Source organism: Centroberyx affinis, unplaced genomic scaffold (genome assembly GCF_046629955.1).
Source record: "Centroberyx affinis isolate AG114_WGS23_722 - 3 ecotype Tasmania unplaced genomic scaffold, CSIRO-AGI_Caff_v1 ptg001621l_1, whole genome shotgun sequence".
Taxonomy (NCBI): Eukaryota; Metazoa; Chordata; class Actinopteri; order Beryciformes; family Berycidae; genus Centroberyx; species Centroberyx affinis.
The window spans coordinates 153,450-173,551 of NW_027280061.1; the positions used below are offsets into that span (position 1 = coordinate 153,450).

Sequence of the window (20,102 nt, forward strand, 5' to 3'; positions counted from 1 at the left end):
CCATAACAAAAATACTAACTAGAACTGAAACTAAATAACAACTAAACTAAAACTAAACGTGAAAAATAAAAACAAAAGTAAAACTACCACAGCCACACTGAAAACTAACTACAACTAAAATGAAATTGAAATAAAAATAGAAAACTATATAAAAATAAAAAAGAATAAAAATGAAAAATCCCAAACTATAATAATCCTATCTCGCGTTTGTTTCCCGGCCCACACACACGTCGTTTCATGTTGGAATGGATGAAACTGGATAGACACAACTATGTATCTAATAATAAGTTGGCCTCGACACAAATTGACAGACTGATGTCACCGTCCAGATACGTTCCCAAAGTCCGACCACACTGCGTCTTCACCCTCCGCTCTGCCCCGTCTCTCTCTCACTGCCCTGCTCTGAGCTCCTCAGCGGGGCGTCGCCGGCCGCGTTCACCACCTGAGAGAGGAAGACTGAGGAGGATGTTGGCTATGAAATCACTTCCCGCTCAGGCTCTGAATATAGGCATGATGGGGGTATGGAGGGGATGTTTACACAGAGGGCTGCAGGGGCTCCTGACACAATGGGGACAGCTCAGAGCCTGTTTGCTGGATGGCGGTAAGCACTTGCATTGTATTGTAAGAGTGTGTTCTCTCTCTCTCTCTTTCTCTCTCTCTCTCCAGTCACCCCTTTGTTGCTCAGTGTGTCCTGTGGCATGCTGGGATATGAGTGTTCCTATTGTATCGGGCGGTGGACTACATTCTGCAGGGCGCCGTAGGAAAACCACTCAGAGGATGAGCATCGCCTTTGTTATCATGTCACATTTTGTGGTTGGAGCAAAACCTGAGACACTTCCAGCTTCATACAAACGCCTTACTGTGTGCAGAAAAGAGATGATACTCTGGACTCAAACTGGTACAGTAGACGGACCTGAGGACAGGTGTTACGGGTTATCTGTGTCAAATGGACACTTCCTTCCTCAGCCTGTGTGACAGCCGGGGTCATTAGTACTCCTGCGCCACAAAGCAGGGAAGGTTTCATCTCTGTCTGAGCATGCTGTAGCAAAAACACAGCACAGCACACACACACACACACACACACACACACACACACACACACACACACACAACAGTTGGTTTGAATTGTCTGGGATTTTCTCCAGCGTTTTGGGTAATTTCTACCATATTTTAGCTGGGGTGCTGGGGCACCCTGTGATTCCTGTGGCGGGGAGCCTTTGGTTAGCCAAACGAGGCCCCTCATTAGCTGCCATGCATCTCAGAGAACACACAGAACATACAAGAGGACATTTTTTGAAAATAGGTGATATAACTTGGATTCTCCAGATCACACCCAGTGATACTTTACATTAGAGACAGACATCTTAAAGGGAAAGAGAGTGAGTGACTTGCAGATCTTGTGAAACATCTCTGCCTGTGTGGATCGCTCTCTGTGGAAATCTAGAGAGAAGGCTTAAAAGGCCACAAAAACCTGAGAGATCACAAAAAAATCCTTTCTTCCTCTCTCCTCAGCTCTTATTTCTCTTATTTCTTTCCCTAGCAGTTTTCTCCTACATTGCAACTAGACCCACAGGAATATCGTCAAGGCGCTGCAGTTCTGACCCTTGCTCTCCTCACTATTGGACGCTTATAATTTTGGTGATTTAGGATTTGGAGCTTATTCAACTGTTGCACTCGCTGTAAGTCACTCTGGATAAAAGCATCAGATAAATGTAACGTCATGTAATGTAATTTAGAGAGAAGAGACAGAGAGAGTGGGGAAAAGAGAGAGGGGGGAAACTGACAGAAAGATAGATATTACACCACAGCCTCAGTTTATTAGAACTGAAGCAATAAACGCTTATCTGAGTCTTCACTGTATGTGACTGAGTGTCCTTGGGGTGTGCTGTGTCTTGTCCACAGTGTTGAAAGCTTACTGTAACTCATTGGTGTCTGTCTTCCACATTCCAAAAACTCACCAGTCCTGTACAGGGAAACACACTTGGGACACACTTAGACAAATGCAGTGAGCCCCCCCTGCTGGTGTGAGTAGGTAAGACAAGACAAACACAAAGTGGCATGCAAACTACTCCTGTCTGTTACAAACACATCAAAGTAAAACTGCTTAGTTGAGGGATCTGAGAAGAGCTATAGAAGAATAGCTTTTTTTTTTAGTTGAGTTGTTATTTAGTTTCAATTTTTAGTTGTAGTATTTTTGATAGGGGTGGTATACTGATAGGAGTTAAGAACAGGTATTTTGTATGTGAAAAGCTCTGGGGGTTTTTGTAGTATAAGAGGGTGTTCTTTGGTCTATGGGCAAAAAACTCTTATAGAAAACCAAGGCAACTCCTCTTTGAAGTATCAAAAGACTTAATAATTTATTACATCATAGAGGAGAGGAGGAGGAGTTGCCTTGGTTTTTTCTTCAAGTTTTCTATCAGAGGTATTTTGTATGTGTTTGCAACAGGTATTGTTTAGTACAAACAATAAATAATAATTTCTTTTAAAAAAAACTTCTCTTTTTTTGCCATGTGCATAAACAAAAAGACAAAAACAAAAAACATTTAATGTATATTTTTATTTAATTCTAGTGACAATTACACAAACAAGTTTTAGTTCTGTTTTGTTTTTTTCCACAAAGTGTAATTTTTATTTCAGGCTTTTTAACACCTAGTTTTACTTTATTGGAATAATGAACCATCTATCTATCTATCTATCTGTCTATATATCTATCTATCTATCTATCTATCTATCTTCCCAGTTGATTCACTCCTCTTAATCTTCTTTCAGCAGATTCTCTCATTCTTGACTTCACAGGAATGTGCTTTGCCTCTGATTTTACTCTATAAGTGTCACCCAGTCAGAGCTGCTGGGTGCAGGGGGTGCGGGGGGTTAAGACGAGGGTGAGCTGGGGTGAATAGAGGGGGGAGCCGGGGGTCAGGTCGGAGTATCAGTGACGGTCTGTGGTGGCAGCGCCCTCTGTTTATAGTGAGATTAGAGGATGACCTGTCCCCCTGTTTCTGACGCCTCCACAACTGCCCTCTCCCATTCTTCATCCCTGACTGGAGGACTGGAGGAGTGGGAACAACAGAGAGGGAGACGAGCATCAGCTTTCCCTCTTCAAAACCCTGATAGCACCCTTTTGATCCAGAATAAAATCAACACTTTCCAAATGTATGGCAGCAACGCTTTAACGAATCATATCCAGGTTTGAGTGTTTCTGCGTCTGTCAGTCTTCTCTCCCAGTGTTACCTTTATGTGATACACGTTTGTGATATTAGAGCAGTGGTTCTCAACGTGGGGCCCGGGGACCACCAGGGGTCCTTGAGTGGGTTCCAGGGGGTCTGACTGTTATCTCTCTACCTACAAAACAGATTCTGGATTCTGGACAAAATATTCCCAGATTTGGGTCCAAGAGACAAAATCTCATCAAATGGGGGTCCTAATGTGGACTAAAGAAGGGTCCTTGAATTTAAAAAGGTTGAGAATCACTGTATTAGAGGATCTGTCCTTAGGCCTCAAGGTGTGAAGATCACATCCGGTAACTGTAGAGTTAAACACTTGCAGACAGACACAATATTCTGGTCTGCCAGAGTCATCAAATCATTTTCCAACATCCACAGTGATTCGGCAGTCTTACTCACTGTGCTTTCCCATGCTGATGAGCATTGAGAGGATGCCCAGACTCGTCGGGCCCCGGGGGTCAGAGCGCTCCTCTGTTTGCCAAGGAGCAGAACCTGTTGCATAAGACTACACACATACTGTATTTCAGAAGCAACAGACTAGATATTCTGCACTTACAGCTGAAGAAACCACAAATACTACTGAGGTGCTGCTGTTTATTAGTTCATTCTTGGTGATTATTGCTGATGCATCATCTTCAAACTAATCTCACACAATACAAATTCATGATTAACTTTCACCAGGTTAAATTAATTTGGCTCCTGAGCTGTGCAGCAGGTTTATATTTGATTATCCATTTTTGCACAAGTAAATAATCCATGTTAAGTGTCAGACTAGTGAAACATCTTAATGTTATGGTACTGCATTAATAATATGCATAAAGTACCCACAGTATCTAACAGTCTTTACTGATATTTATTAATAGCAAATTGGGATCAATTTTTGAAAAGCCAAACCAAAGAAGACAATATGTTGTTTTTTGATACAAATAACCTGAAATAAGGAAATACGCCAAACTAAAGTATTTGACAATTTTAAAACAGATTTAATAAAACAATAAACAGAAGATTTAATAAATTCACCCAAAGTCAGGTGAGGCATTATAATAAAAAAAGAAACACATTCAAAGATCGAATTATAATCCCATTCAAAAATTGACCAATGACCTTCTTGGGAGAAAACAAGAAGAATGAAGAGTATTTATTTTCTAAATCGCATTGCAGTGTTCATGCAGATGCTCATGAATAACACAGGAAATCGCTGCCAAGACTCTCTGGGAGCGGAGACGAGGAGAGAGCGGCTGTCGGGATGAAACCTCTCCGCTTTCAAGCTTTTCTCTGCTCTGTTTTTTTTTTTTCACAGCTTTTGCATTATCAAAGGAAACTCAAATCCCCTCTTTCCCTCTGACTTATCTCTCTGCCTGCAAGGGAGCCTGGGCTTCATCACCGCCGCACCCGTTCCCACCCCCCCGAGAGCCACCCCGAGGAACTCGAGGAAAGGCCCTGGTCCTGGAACACGGTGAACACCGCTTGACCCCAGCCGCACCAGGAAGGACACAGTGAGGGGCTGGAGGAGAGGAAGGAAAAACACCCGAAACAGCAGAAAATGCCGGTCCTTTGTTTGCCTTTTGTCCTCATGAGACGGTGTGTGTTGGCAGATTTATGCCCGCTGTCCTGGGCCAGAGTTAATGCCAGGGAGGCTGGGAGTCCAGGCGCCATCGAGGGGGATCTGCAGCACCTGCCTGATCCTAATTTATCACTGCTCTTGTGTTCACCTGCTGCAGATGAATTGATTTAAAACAAGCTGTTAAACCCCTTAAGTGTTCATTCAACTCATTACAGGCCTTTCACTGTAACATCTTTACAGTATCTTCTATCTAGATTCTACTCTTATTTTCATTTCAACAAATTGCCTTAAAGTGTTTTTCACAACAGAGCTTTTCCCTCTCCCCTCTCTAGCTCTCTAAACACATTTTGTTATGTCTATGTATTTAAATACGCAGCTGCAAGACAAGGTTCAAACCTGTTCTCGGTCACAGTGTGTCACCGTCCACATCCCGTCCTCAATGTGTGCCAAAACCTAACAGAGTCAGGGGGCTACAGAGGCCATAAAAAGGCTAAAATACCACAAGAGACATTTGGTATCTATAAACCGGCCTCTCTTAAATTAGAAAAAAACTGATCCGCAGAGCAAAAACATGAGATAAAGATAAAATGAAGGGGTACCTGGATAGGGCGGTTTTATTGATACAAAGCAATAAGAGTGCATTACCTCATACTGTTAAAATAACTACAGAAAATTTGACTCAAATGTATAAACAGAACAAGAGTGCAATGGGTCAGTGCATTGAATTAGAGGTTTCAAAGCTACAGCATTCCCCTTTGCTCCAAATGGTTTATAACATCCAGTTCAATGGGGCAGGCCTTTGTCAATATGTCTACTTTCATGATACTATCAGCTAGGCCTTCAAAGAGTCTGACATACGTACTGCATGTATATGTATGCTCTCACTCTCTGTTTTGTTTATCTACACATTGAATTTACCCCATGTAATAATCTGAGTGACAGCAATGCATCAACGCTCAATAAAGACACAAAGTTATTCAACCCACATTGCAGAGTGGCTTTTGATTTGGTGGATTTGGGTCAGTCTGTCCCAGTGCTGCAGCTGCACACAGAGTCAGGAAGAGACCAACCGCTGTCAGCAGGACTTTGGTCAAGATGCCATCACTAAAACTGATCTTAGACCAGGGTTTATGTGCAATTTTCTCCTTCATCCAAAACCACTCCAAAAGAGGTGTTTTCTCTTTGTTTTCTACTACTGATTATTTTATTGTGCTGTATCTATTGTACTTTGTAACTCTGTTTATTATAGTCCTCCCCCTTATTATTGCATTTTATTTTAGTGCTGAATTATTTATATTCTGTTGCGTTTTGTTTTTTTAAATTATTATTTTGCTTTGTGCTTGTAAAGCACTTTGTAACTGTAAGCTGTCTGAGTGACTCTGTCTGGACTCTGCTAGGTGAACAAGTGTCTGGTGCCTCTCAATGGCTATATGAATTTTATAGAGTTATCCAGTAAAGTATGCCTTTTCTCTCTAATCTTGGTAGTGGCTGTGATTATTCCTTGTGCTCTGACACCAGACCAGTTAATGAAAGGTGATGGCAGCGTTACCTCCCTCTACTCAATCCAGTATATTCTCTACCTTCAGGTCTGGGTTTGCTAAACCATCATCTCTTAGTAGGCTGCCCACTGAATCAAATGTGGTAGAATATAATGGAAATTAGATGAATAAAATGTAGATCTGGATGCTAACCAGTAATAATGAATGAAAAAGTTAAACTTAAAAAAATTAAATGTATTCCTCTTTGAATGTCAGGCCCATGTGTCCCATCTGAAACCACTGAACCCTGTTCAAAATGTTCAGGACGCACCACTGCGCTGCTGCCCTCTTCTGGTGGTTTTTCAGTATTATGTTTGAATTAGCCTATGTTTGTTTGTTTGTTTTTTGTTTTATAAAATAAATTAAATTAAACTAAAAAGTAGGCAACATTTTCTACATTAACCTTCCCTTTGCTCATATAATCTATGCACTATAATTTAGCCTAATTTACGTTTCTCTAACACTATTTGGCAGCCATAACGGATGAGAAATAAGCATGCAGGCATCTGGAAGTAGGATGTAGCCTAGTGTCGCATTATCATCTCTGTGATGGGAATATGGAGGAGGACTTCATCAACAGATGATTCAAAGCTCAGGTGAAATTCACCTTTGGACCGGCTAGCGTTGCTGCTGCTCGCTCTGATCCAACCGTTTGTTTTGGATGCTGGAGACTCTGATTTTCATTTGCAATCTATCATAGTTGACCTGAATGTAACGTGGTGACGACTGCGTGAAATGAAGCCGAGAAAGCGACACGTTTTGTTGTTGTTGGTGTTGATGTTCGTGTGCACTGGCATGAACGAGGCGATTGAGCCCATCAGTACCAGCATAGCAGTTGGCATGGCAGCGGCTCTCACTGGCTTTTTAGCCAGGTACCAGAATATTTTGTATTATTTAGCTACACGAATGCTGTCGACCGGAGTGGATTTCTTTCAACAGATCAGGTAGGCTAATGTTGAGAGCGTCCAGCAAACATAAAACCTAAGTCTGAGCGTTTGATTTTGAACACACCCTTGGCAACTGGGTGGCCTAATAGAGGAATACAACTTGTGGTCTGTAACGCGTTGAAACCTGTCGTTAGCGATTTCCGTCTTTTTTTTTTATCAAACTCTTGTTGGCGCTGGCGCTCTGTTGACTTCATGGAGGTGACTGTTGCTAGGTTACCGGTACGCTAACCATAAAAATGACAGACAGCGCCTACAATTTCGGAAGTTTATTGGAATTTAACTTTTTTTTTTCACCTGCCCTGCAGGTGATTCATATTATTAACACAAGAGAAAAAGAGCGTTGCGTTGGTTTTTCTGTGTTTCCAATGGACAAACATGTAGGCCTATGACAAGTGATCTATGGACAATAAACAAAAATAAGATCCAAGATCTGAAGATAGAGGCTTACCTTTTTAAATTATTAATCTTTATTCAGCCATGTAGTCAAGAAAGTTTTTTTCATTTTTTTCACCTAATCAGAGCGCCTATGCTTGTTGTAGCCTAATGATATTCCGTGCGATCGCCTACAGCGACATTGATCAACATCAGACAGCTACTCTCGCGAACATGACACGTCTCCTCAAAAAATGCGGATACCTTATACCTTAACCTCCGGGTTTTGATTAACCTATTTCATCAGATAACACTAATGTCCGCCATTAAGTGGTTTCGACAAGACAATGAAACCAACTTACAAATATTTGTTGTTCTACGTTTCAATCGCAAGTGTCGCGGTAAATGCGTTCGATCCAGCATCGGTTTTTGTCGCTATTAGTGCAACTATTGGCAAGTTCATCTATGAAGTTTTACCTGAACGATGCAATTCCGGATGGATCGCCTTTAACGCAACAGGTGAGGATATGCACACATACTGTATGTGTTTGTGTCCGTAGCAGCGTGTTGTTTTGGTGCAGCTCCTGTAACTAGAAAAGGTTACATTTTCTGAAGAAAATTTGTGTGCTGGCTTCAGTTTGAAAAGATGGACAGTTGAAGTTATTTGACCGAATGTCTCTAAAATGTGAATAGGCTACTACTACTGCTACGTAGTAGCCTATATAGATATGGAGTTTAAAAATGTGTAAAAGAGACAAAGCTGTTGATTAGACAGGCAAAACTGCTGTCAAACACAGTAGCAGTGTTGAACAAATGTTCATAACTCAAAAACTACAAATCCCATCACTTTTATTTACATTGTGAGAGCAGGACTGGCTGAACATTTTAATGTGTGTATGTAGTGTTAAAATTGTGGAAATTGTAACAATTCCTCCTGCTACAGGATTTGAATCAGATCTGTTACTGATGAAATGACATCCCTTAGGGCTGGCCGATAGTATCGTCTTTTTAGTGGAACCATGTGGTGATGATATGATTTTGGATACCATGACACAGTTCTGCAGTGTAAATTGATGATGATGAGTAAAATGTATTTAAAAACTCAAACAAAATGAGTTATGGCAGGAATATTATTTAAAAATTTCAGTTTTGTTTGACATCACTCCTAACTTTACCATTCGGTTCAATGGGATGAACATTAATTTGAGCATTCAATGTGACTTTGCATACATGAGAAAAATCTTGATTATTATGGAATTGGTACTACAGCAATCTGCATAGATTATTTTAATGCATTCTATTTTGTACAGCCAGTAATATTGACGTTTTGCTCTGTACTTGTCAGGTTTGGAGACGGACCTGGAACGCAGACTGTTTGGGCAGCATATAGCATCACGCATCATTCTGAAAGCTGTGACTGGATTCATGAACGATGACGACCCAAAGAAGCCCCTGGTCCTCTCTCTGCATGGATGGATCGGCACCGGGAAGAATTTTGTCAGTCAGATGATTGCTGAGAACATTTACAAGGAGGGAATGGAGAGCTCTTTTGTCCATGTTTTCACATCAGTACTTCACTTCCAGCATCCAAGTCAGATTGAGACCTACAAGGTAAGCAATGTCTTGATCTAACATTAATAATAAACGATATAAGATAGTCGCGCACATCCTGAAACCTATTGTAGGCAGGTGCTGGACCCGGAAGTAGTACTATATCAAACAATGAAAATCCGCACACTCTAGCTCCCTTCTGTTGCTTTATTTGCAAAACAAAGTCAGTGACGTTTCGAGCACACTGCTCTTCTTCAACACCTCTACATAATGATGGACGGATGAATGGACGAATTATGGAGAGCTCTTTCAGATGAAGGAAACCTATTAGTTAGACAGAGAGAGAGAGAGAGAGAGAGAAGGGGAGGGAAGACAAAACAAATCAAACACAGAGTGCAAGCAAAGACATGGCACGTAACGTGTTTTTTCCTCATTATTGACGTACCGTATTGTTTATCCTCAGACTCAGTTGCAGCAGTGGGTCAAAGGCAATGTCACCAACTGTGCACAATCCATGTTCATCTTTGATGAGATGGACCAGATGCATCCTGGCTTGATTGACAGCATAAAGCCCTACCTGGACTACTACGCCAAGCTGGACGGAGTTTCCTATCGGAAAGCCATCTTCATCTTCCTCAGGTGACAACAGGCTAAAAGCATTTGCTTCAATCAGAATTTGTCATTTGTACCAAGGGAAGGAACTGGTCCGGGGAACAAAAATGAAAATGAAAAAACAACAATAACCTTGGGGGAATTTAAATGTACAGGAACAGGAATCTAAATCATTTCTAACATTCTGTAACATAACCATCCTTGTGAAAACCAAATAACTGGTTTATACTCTTCTCTTATGTTTCAAAAGTTTATTAGTTTTAGTTACCGCCACCAACAGAGTTGGACGGGGGCTGTTTTCACCCCAATCTGTCTTCAGTGTTCAGTGTTCAGTGTTCAACACTGAACTTCAGATATAGTGCTGATTTTCCATGTCCCATTTCAGGTCCAGTCATGAAAATGTTGCAACTGGTTATGCTTAGAACAAACCAATAGTTCCTTCCCCTGGTTTGTACTCAAATAACTAAATCATTTAATATATGTTTACTCTGAAGTCTGACTATTCTGTGTTGTATTGATTTTGCTAAATGTAAACAGATGAATGAATATGAATATGTTGCCTGTTGCTGATATTCCTCATAGTAATGCTGGAGGGGAGAACATCACCCAGACAGCTCTAGACTTCTGGAGTGCAGGACGGGACCGAGAGGAGATCGAGCTCAGAGACCTGGAAGCGGCGCTTTCTCTGTCGGTGTTCAACAACAAGAAAAGTGAGTAGACTGTACATTCATACTGTACGTTCTGTGGCGCTGTACCTTTAGGAGTCATCGTCATGTGAAAACTGGATTTGATCAAAACAAAACAAAAGCATTCCATCCTACTCAAGCTGTCTCATTTCAATCTTTTTCTGCAGGTGGGTTATGGCATATGAGCTTGATACACGACAACCTGGTGGACTTCTTTGTCCCGTTCCTGCCTCTGGAGCACAAGCACGTGGTCCTGTGCGCCCTGGCTGAGATGAAAGCCAAGGGTCTGCGGCGAAACCCTGATGTGGTGGACCGGTTGGCCAGAGATCTAGTGAATTTCCCCAAGCCAGAGAGTGTCTTCTCTGTCAAAGGCTGTAAGACGATACACAGCAGGATACACTACTACACATAATCTCAGCCTCTGACGGAGGCCAGGGCCGTAGTCAGGGTTTAGAAATTAGTGAGGTCCAGAATTTTATCTTTTAATGGTTTATTTACTGCATTTCTGGATGAGCAAAATCCATACCAAAATGACACCTACAAACACAACCCAAGCTATACACTACACACAAACTCATTATCTATAATTAAATACATACAGAGGGACCTGTTGGCAAAAGTAAGATACATAATTGGTGGGGGGTCTGGGGGTCCTCCCCCAGAAAAAAACATAGTAATTTAAAACAAATTTCCTGCATCTCTACACCACCTAACCTCTTGGATTAAGTTAAGAAACAGCAACCCTGTATAATGTTAACCAAAAATGTAAAATTATGTTATATTACTAGATTTCAGCATTGAGGTGCTTACATTCATGATTTTGCATAGGCATACTAACCTAAAAACCTATTGGGAATCGCCAGAAAGTTTCAGAGCGACAGAGACAGAGCGTCCTTGTAACCATAGCAACTCACTCTCACTCCTGCCTGGTGCAGGAGTACCCCTGACTGCAGTGTATGTACTTGCTCAATGTGGCGGAGTCAAACGTTTGACTCCGCCACATTGAGCACGGCCACTGCTGTATGTCGCCGCTATGCGTCTGCACGTCCGCCATATTGGAGCGGTCAAGATCCGCTAGTAAACAAATACAATGTGTATTGAGAGATGCAGACTTCTCTACAAAATTCACTGTAACTCGCTTAATTCTGAACCGATTTTCATGAAAATTGGTTTGTTATAAACGTGAGAAATTGAACATGATACTGGTTGCTTATTGGAATTAAATTCAGTTACTGGGGGCGGATCTAATCAGCTCTATGCCAAAACATTAACCTTCTGAATAGCCACAACTTCCTCTGGGACATGCAGGCGCCGATCTATGAATGGGCAACATCAAGTGTAAATTATTTCGAATTTCAGCTTTTGTGAGTTTCTCCAAAAATGTAGATTTCTATATCTACATCGGCAGAGACTGTATCACCTCAGACATCTGAGGAAATTCCGAGTGTCTCCCCAGATACTAAGTAGACGTTAACAAAAAAAACTATTACACAGTAATGTGGCTAATTATTATGCAACAACATATTTGCGTTCATATATAATTACATAGTACCGGACCTGTAAAGTGAAGCGTGTCTATTTTCTACAATTCAATAGTAATTCCTATGTATTTACCGGACCTGTAAAGTGAAGTGGGTGTAATTGGATAATAAAGCATACAATGTGAATTTTATTTTCTTTATTGGCATTTAAATGGTACAGACAGCAGCTTACATTCAGACCAGACCGTAAAGTGTCGGGGGATCAGTTTTACAGATATTGAGCCGTTCTCTAGCTTTAGCCTATCCCGGGGTCAGTGAAAGATTATGCATGCTATGAACTTTAGCACCCGCCTGGGGGCTAACATAGCTAACTTTTCTACAGTGCTGGCTGTGTTAGTTACCTAATGCTTGGCCATACCTAGTTTAATACATCCATGGTCCATGCATGTCTCTAGCTAATGTTAGCCATGCCTATGTTAGCTTCGGGTGATTGCGCCGGGGATTGAGCACGGCGCAGCGTTTGACTCCGCCCACATTGAGCACGGCGCAGCGTTTGACTCAGCCCACATTGAGCACCACCCCGATCTGCACACTGCAGTCAGGGGCTTCTCGGAGCCTGGTGCGCACGGCGCGAGAGGAGAGGGAGAGATGCAGAAGAGCCGCTGACTGAGATTACTCTGAGCAGCATGCATGGGAATAAATTACAATATAATAGATTTGTGTATATTTCTCGCTTTCCCCCGATGGTCTGGAATAACTCGCTGCTGCACGTCTTGTCTGTCCTGCTGTCAGTGTCTCCTGCCACCTTTTTGTTTTAAACCCACTGAGCTACAGTATGTTATGCTTTGGTAAAACATTTTTTTAAATTTTGCACAGGTCATGAGTTCATAAACAATCAAAAATAACATTGCTTCTAGGGCTGCATAAGTAATTGGAAAAAAACAAAACAATATCAAACTCATTTTAAAGTGTCCTAGTGCTGAAACAGAAATAATTTAGAAAAGTGTCTATATGTGTCACATATTGTAAAAGCAACATACGGCATATAAATCACTTTATTTTTTTGTAATGTAATATCTTCGATCAACCTCGCAAAACGAATCCTACCTTGTTTAGGTTTAACCTTTTCTTAATTTCTACTACTGGTAGCTACAGAGAAACTGAATACAGTAAAGTGATTAGAAATGTCAGTGTAAAGTATGCCAGATTTAGCCATATTGTCAAAGAAGTTGGTGAATATATTGTCAGAGGCTGGCAGATGTGGGAGTAACTCTAGTGGGTTTATAGATAAGGGGATAAAAATAGTTAGAATAACAAGTACTCAGGAAGTCAGCTGTTAAAGGTTGATGCTCACTCTTGAATAAGTTAATGTTGAAATCACCAAGAACAAACCATAATTTTCCTTCTCAACAAGGAAGGAAAATTATTGATTATTGATTTTGTCTAGGGTAACTAAAATCAGGTCATTAAAAATTGCAATGTCTGATTCAGGGGGTCGGTATATACAGGCGATAATGATATTTTTCCCATTAAAGTATGAACAAGAAGGAGTTTCAAGAAAGAGTGACTCAACTGAATCAGATTCAAGAGTGAGATCATCTCTGTTAATAAACTGAAGATCATTATGTATATAGATGGATACACATTAAAAAATGCTAGGTTATTTTATCTACCCAAACGCTGGGTGGGGCCATTTTTCTGGGTTATTTCCAGGGAGTTGGGTAGTTTTTGGGTAACCCAGCTGCTGGTTTAGTGGTTGGGTCAGCCCCGAAACATTGCAGACAAGAGCGCCCCTCCCCTGTCTTCACGTCTCTACCATAGACTGTAAAGGTCTCTACCCAGCCGCCAGGTTATTTAAACCCAGCTGCTGATTTGTCTGCAAAACACACGCATATATGTATATATATATATATATATATATGTATATATATATATGTGTGTGTGTGTGTGTGTATGTGTGTGTATGAATGTATGTATGTATGTGTATATATATATATATATATATATATATATATATATATACACATCCTATATTTCTAGTATGTATATATGATATGTACTGTACTGATACTATGAGACATGCTTGTGATAAAGGGCTATATAAATAGACTAGACTAGGCTGAGGTGTCAAGGCCATTATGTTATGGACTTTTTATGGGCTTGTTATAATGTTACTATTGATATTGTTATTGACTCCAGTTTAATAGTGGCTCTGCTCTGGAATTGAAAACTAAAATGAATATTAAAAAGTTTAAAATGTAGTGTTTCAAAATAAATTGGCTATTGATTATTACTATTGATGATTATTGTTATTGCTTTTTGAAAAATAAATATTTTTCTAAACTTTTCCAACATTGTGTTTAAAAATGTGTTTATTATTGCATGTATGTATGAATTGCATTACCCAAACTTGAATGTATTTTGAAGTAGGCCTGCATATCCAAGTAATTTAACTGTTTAACTAAACATGTCTATTGAAATAGCATTTATACATATTTTACTGTAAGGAAACATGAAAATAATAATAACCTATTTATGAAGTAGAATTAACCCAGCATTGTAGTTAATATGAACAAACATGTGGGTTGAATATTCAACCTATTTTGCTAGGTTAGATTAACCCAGCGTGTGGTTGAAAATTACCCAGATTGGGTTGTTTTCAACCCTGCATTTTTTATGGTGTACCCCTCCACCTGCTCTCTTTTTGGCTGGACCGCAATAGCGGGGCCAGCCCTACAAATGCGAATGTCTGTCACTGACTGAGTGACTGAGTGATCAAGTTACACGGTTGGTTGGCCGTGGCACGTGGCACATCATAGGATCACAGGCAGAAATTTAAGTTTCGTTTTCTCCGCCATCTTGTTGCTCTGCTGAGATCGGGAGCCCGTTTCTCCCACACAGTAAGCAGGCTGACCAATATCATGCATGTAAGCTGAAGCTAAAGTAGAATCTATACAATTATATCATATCACCGTTTATTTCGATGAATTTCGATGTTCTGTCGGCAGAGAGAGAGACACAAACAAGCATGGAGGTTTCATCACGCCGAGGGCTTATTTCCGACCTTCCCGAAGTTTCCTGGGGCCACGGTTCCAGCCAGTGCCGATAGCTGGCCGCCGATTTCTTCCTGGTGATCCGGTGACGATGCGTCACCAGGTGTCCGGCGAACAGCGTTTTCGGCACCAATGGGTACTAGAACGCCTGGCGCTTGGATCGGCAGGATCAATGCGGGCCGTGGGTGCGGTGGAGAGGACAGCAGCGGAGAGAAGAGATGGGACGCGCCGGAACAGAGATCAGTATGGATGTATGGAGTATTATTCTGTATTAGCAGTCTACAGCGGAGTTAGTTACACCATTGGTCGGCCGTGGCATGTGGCGCACTCATACACGGTCCAGCCATATACTATTTTTACTAGTTTTGACCTAGTCTTGTTTCGATAGTAATGAAGTGAATTATAGTTAGGCATTTCATCAAGCGATATGATGTTATCATTTAGCCACGTCTCAGAAAGAGAAACAATTGAAAATTGATGACCAAGGGAAGACAGATAATGCAATAAATGGTCATGATTTTTGGGAAGACTACGGATATGAAAAGTTGAAAAGATAGGCTGCTAGATGAGCTTAGAGTTACTTTCTCACATAGGTTCTTGAAATGTAACACATCAAAGTAATCGCAGGAGACTGTCCCGAATGTGACAGTTTTCAGAAAATTTATGTCAGGATAAAAAAATTCAGTTTTTGGGCTCATTTATGTCAAATGGATTAAAGACTAATTGATCAAGAATCACAGCAGGCATATTCATGAGTAATAAATCATTGTCATTTATTTCATGATACAGAAATAAAAAGGAACAATCAGAACAGATCCACAAAGACTAGCCTACCTTTCAACTCTTGGACATCTTTAGCTATGTTGTCCAGCCGTGTATTCATAGACTCCATAAGTAGTTGTAAGAAGCCTTTGAAATTGCGTTCTCGCTGGAGTAACATTTCCTTGTAATAGTCTCTCTGCAGCACATCAGAGGCCAGTACAGCGACCCTGCACAGAACGCCCCATTAGGACCACCAGGGTACGTGCCACGCCCTCCACCACCTACTTCCCAGTTCAACAGCACACTCCCCAAGCTTGCTGAAGTCAGGCAGGTCGTCGAGAAGGCAAGGGCAGCCTCTGCACCAGGGCCAAATGGGATACCATACAAGTTGTACAAGTCCTCACCCGGGGCACTGAAACACCTTTGGACTCTAATGAGAACAGCCTGGAAAAAGCAGTGCATCCCATCTGAATGGCAAAGAGCAGCAGCAGTCTTCATCCCAAAGGACCAGGAGTTTTGTGGGGATGATGGTGTTGAACGCTGAGCTGTAGTCTATGAACAGCATCCTCACATAAGTGTTCCCCTTGTCCAAATGGGAGAGGGCAGTGTGCAGTGCCATGGCAATGGCATCGTCCGTGGATCTGTTGGAGCGGTAAGCAAATTGAAGAGGGTCTAGAGTGTCAGGTAGGGAGGAGCAGATGTAGGTCTTGACTATCAGCTCGAAGCACTTCATCACCACAGATATCAATGCAACGGGCGGTAGTCGTTGAGGCAGGTGACTACAGGTTTCTTGGGGACTGGAACGATGGAGGTCCTCTTGAAGCATGTAGGGATCACAGACTGAGGGAGAGGTTGAAGATGTCAGTGAAAACCTCTGCTAGCTGGTTGGTGCATGCTCTGAAGGCACAGCCTGGGATGCCATCCGGCCCCGGTGCCTTATGTGAGTTGACCTTTTTGAATGATCTCCTCATGTCGGTTGCAGTTACAGTTAGCGTGCCATTGTCCAGGCCCTCGGGGGCCGGTTACACCAGCTGGGCGTACGCCTAGTCTTACTACTAGGTTCGACGAAGAATACCACGCTAAGTCAGACGTGGAATTTACACCTCTTGCACCACCTGGGCGTAGCACTACACCTGGGTGTAAATTGTACACCTAATAAAGGCCAGGCGTAAAGCAAAGATTTTGGACTAGTTTCCAAGGTGACACTTTGCAGAAGAAAGAACAGCTTTCAACCATGGCACGTCTCATCTATAGACTGCACAACCAGCACACTTTCCAACAGGAGAGAATATTAAGAGGACCAATCCTCTCGATATATATATAGGGACAGTGAGTTAGTTGAGAGATTTCGTTTCAGCAGGGTTGAGTTGTTTGAATTAATTGACGAGCTCTCACCTCAGTTAGAGCATGTCTCCAACAGGAATGGTGCGCTGCCCCCAGCCTTGCAGCTACCAATCGCACTTAGATTTTACGCAAATGGTGCTTTTCGAAATACATTAGGTGATATGATTAATGTCAGCAGATCGACGGCTTGCCGAGCAATCAGACTAGTGTGTCGCTGGCATTAAATGCTCGCTTGCCACACCTTGTGCGTTTACCTACCGAGCAAGAAGCTGCGCGTACCAAGGAGGCCTTTCAAGAGTCTGGGATACCCGGCATTTTTGGATGCATCAATGGCACACGTGCGCATTCAGGCCCCGTCAAAAAATGAGTACCTCTACATAAATAGGAAGGGCTTTCATTCACTAAACATCCAAGTTGTCTGTGACTCAGACATGAATGGTATGGATCTGCCCATGATGCACACATCCTAAGGGAGAGCGCAGTGGCCAGAGTGTGTGAGGAAGGAAGGCTCCAAGGTATCATGCTTGGAGACAGTGGCTACCCTCTGAAAAAATGGCTCATGACACCTCTTATTGCACCCAGGACAGAGTGGGAGCGACACTACAACTACGTGCACGCAAGAACTAGACGCATTATTGCCATCTATGCCCATAACGTTGTTAATATAGTTCACATAAGTCATCATTTGCTACAACAATACAAGAAAACATTGTAAATAAATTATTTATTGAACTAACTTGAACTACATAGAGTATGTGAATAACTGATTGGGATGTTTTAGATATGTAGCCTATTTACTATGTGATATATTACATTTTATACATATTATAGCCTATTATATTACATTATATCATAGCATATTGTAGCGTATTAGGGCCTATTTACATATTTCAAAAGATGCTGTCATCGTCAATGGTGTAGTTTGCTTGGCACTCAAGGAGTTGAATTGAAGTAAATTCGCTTGTTGCACTTTTGAAGCTTCAATTTCTCTTTCTCCACTCGCAATTTCTCCGTCTCCATCTCTACTCTTAATATTTCTTTCTCCGTTAAAATCTCATGGAGATCCTGACTTTGTCTCTTTGCTTGAGAGGGCTTAGGTGAGGGGGCTGCTGTGTTGGACTGAGTCTGTGTCACCGTTGCTGTCCTTGGTGCTGAAGATGGGCTGGTAGGATTAATAGGGGGGTCACCGGCGTCTGTAATGGATTAATGCATTAATTATCATTCAGCATAGGACAGCCCAAATTTTATGGCGTTAAACATAGACCTGTTTGCCTATAGGCTACCTTTGTGACTTGTGTCCATCAGACTACTGCTGTTAGAGTCAGATGAAGTATCCTGTGTAGCCGCTTCAGTTTGGCCCATTTTCAGGCCTTCTCCTGTGCTGTCTGGACCGTTTAGCCCTTTACAAGCAGGAGAATCATCCCCAAAGAGGTCCATTATTATTGTGCTGTATGAAGACATTTTTGGTGCCGGTCCACCACCAGTTAAGCATTAAGGATTCTTAATGAGACAGGAATCTCTTCTTGTGGCCTGTAAGGTCTTTTCACTTTTTCTTGACCTCGTCCTCTGTCCGACACCCGACTCCCCCTTCGGCACAGTCGTTGACAGCTTCAGTAATCAATCTCCATACTGCCTTCTTCTTATTATTAGTTATGTTGTTGTTCTGCTTTGCTGTTAGGACCGGCATGTACTTGCTGTATAATTCAATGATATAGTATAGTTAATTTTTCGTTTTTTTGGTTCTGTGTCCATTTTAATACTAGTGTAACCTATTAAGCCTACTGCCGCAATCAAAACTTCGATCTCCGATGAACTCAGGTGCCTAGCAACGCGCACTGCGATAGAATGTATCAGCGTGAGCGTGCATTGTCTACGCCGGACTTAAGGCTCAATTATGGTCAACGTTAAATACGGATACGGATACAGACGGAGCCTTCTGTCCGTACTCTGCGTTCATTTCGTCCGTATTTGTGCATGTTTGCTGAAAGCTTACGGATATGGACAAAATGGAGCAGTACCACTGCAGTACCACCAGAAATTGTGGGGGCATTGTAGCCAATAAGTTCAAGCGAGACCAGCGAGACACGACAAAGACATTTAAAAAATGGCGGAACTCTCTGACGAGGTTGTGCGAGTTGGTGAGAAATTATAAACATATCTATGACGTTACCTCGCCCGGGCACAGGGACAAACAATTGATATAGAACAGCTGGGAGGAGAGTGGACGGGAATTGAACGTGAGTTGAACTTTTGACTCTCTACTGCCCTCTAGTGGATGTATTGCTTAACATCCATGCCAACGTAAAGGACGCATGGAAGCATGTGGGCAGTGCAGTTACATTGTTTGAAATGGACGTATTTATTTTCGTACGTAAGGGGAGCATAAATGAGCCTTTAGCTGCGCCTAGTTGTATATTTAGATGGTGCAACCGGTGTAAATATTGAACACAAAGCTGGACGTAGGTACACCCAACGTAGCCCATATACCCCGCTTTTCTACGCCCAGCTGGTGCAACCGGCCCCAGGTGACCGTAGGGGTGGTGTTGTTCGCCTCAAAACGAGCGTAGAAGGTCTTGAGCTTGTCTGGTAACAAGGCGGAAAGCTGAACATCACCGTTGCTTCTCCCTTTGTGGTCTGTGATAGAGCGTAATCCACTCCACATAAGTCTGGAGTCAGAGCCATGATAGGCAGATTCCACTTTGTCCCTGTAGTCCCTCTTAGCAACTCTTATGGCCTTCCGGAGGTTCTATCTGGCCATTCTGTAAGCATCCAGATCCCCAGAGCCAAAGGCAGCAGTCTGTGCGCTCAGCTTAGAACGGACATCACCATTAACCCAGGGTTTCTGGTTGGGGAATGTCCGTATGTTGAATCTCGGGAGGATGTCATCGATGCATTTACAGATATAGCCAGAGACAGAGTCTGTATATCCATTGATGTTGCCGTCAGCTGCTTCCTGGAACATCTGCCA

At 42.0% G+C, this 20,102-nt stretch overlaps 1 protein-coding gene across 1 annotated transcript; it reads left to right on the forward strand.

Moving 5' to 3' along the window:
* The first annotated feature begins 7,931 nt into the window (after positions 1 to 7,931).
* LOC139651270 (torsin-1A-like) lies at positions 7,932 to 14,263 on the forward strand. Its single transcript, XM_071528128.1, has 5 exons — positions 7,932 to 8,164; positions 8,991 to 9,256; positions 9,660 to 9,835; positions 10,391 to 10,518; positions 10,662 to 14,263. Exons 1-5 carry the CDS (start codon positions 7,993 to 7,995, stop codon positions 10,904 to 10,906), a joined length of 987 nt encoding a protein of 328 aa, XP_071384229.1. The 5' UTR covers positions 7,932 to 7,992; the 3' UTR covers positions 10,907 to 14,263.
* Positions 14,264 to 20,102: the final 5,839 nt, after the last annotated feature.

Bases quoted from the DNA above. Each gene is read 5' to 3' on its own strand.
- LOC139651270 (XM_071528128.1), top strand. From the start codon at position 7,993: ATGAAACCAACTTACAAATATTTGTTGTTCTACGTTTCAATCGCAAGT. The intron at 8,165-8,990 runs GTGAGGATATGC...TGTACTTGTCAG, and splicing joins GATCGCCTTTAACGCAACAG to GTTTGGAGACGGACCTGGAA. The intron at 9,257-9,659 runs GTAAGCAATGTC...GTTTATCCTCAG, and splicing joins GTCAGATTGAGACCTACAAG to ACTCAGTTGCAGCAGTGGGT.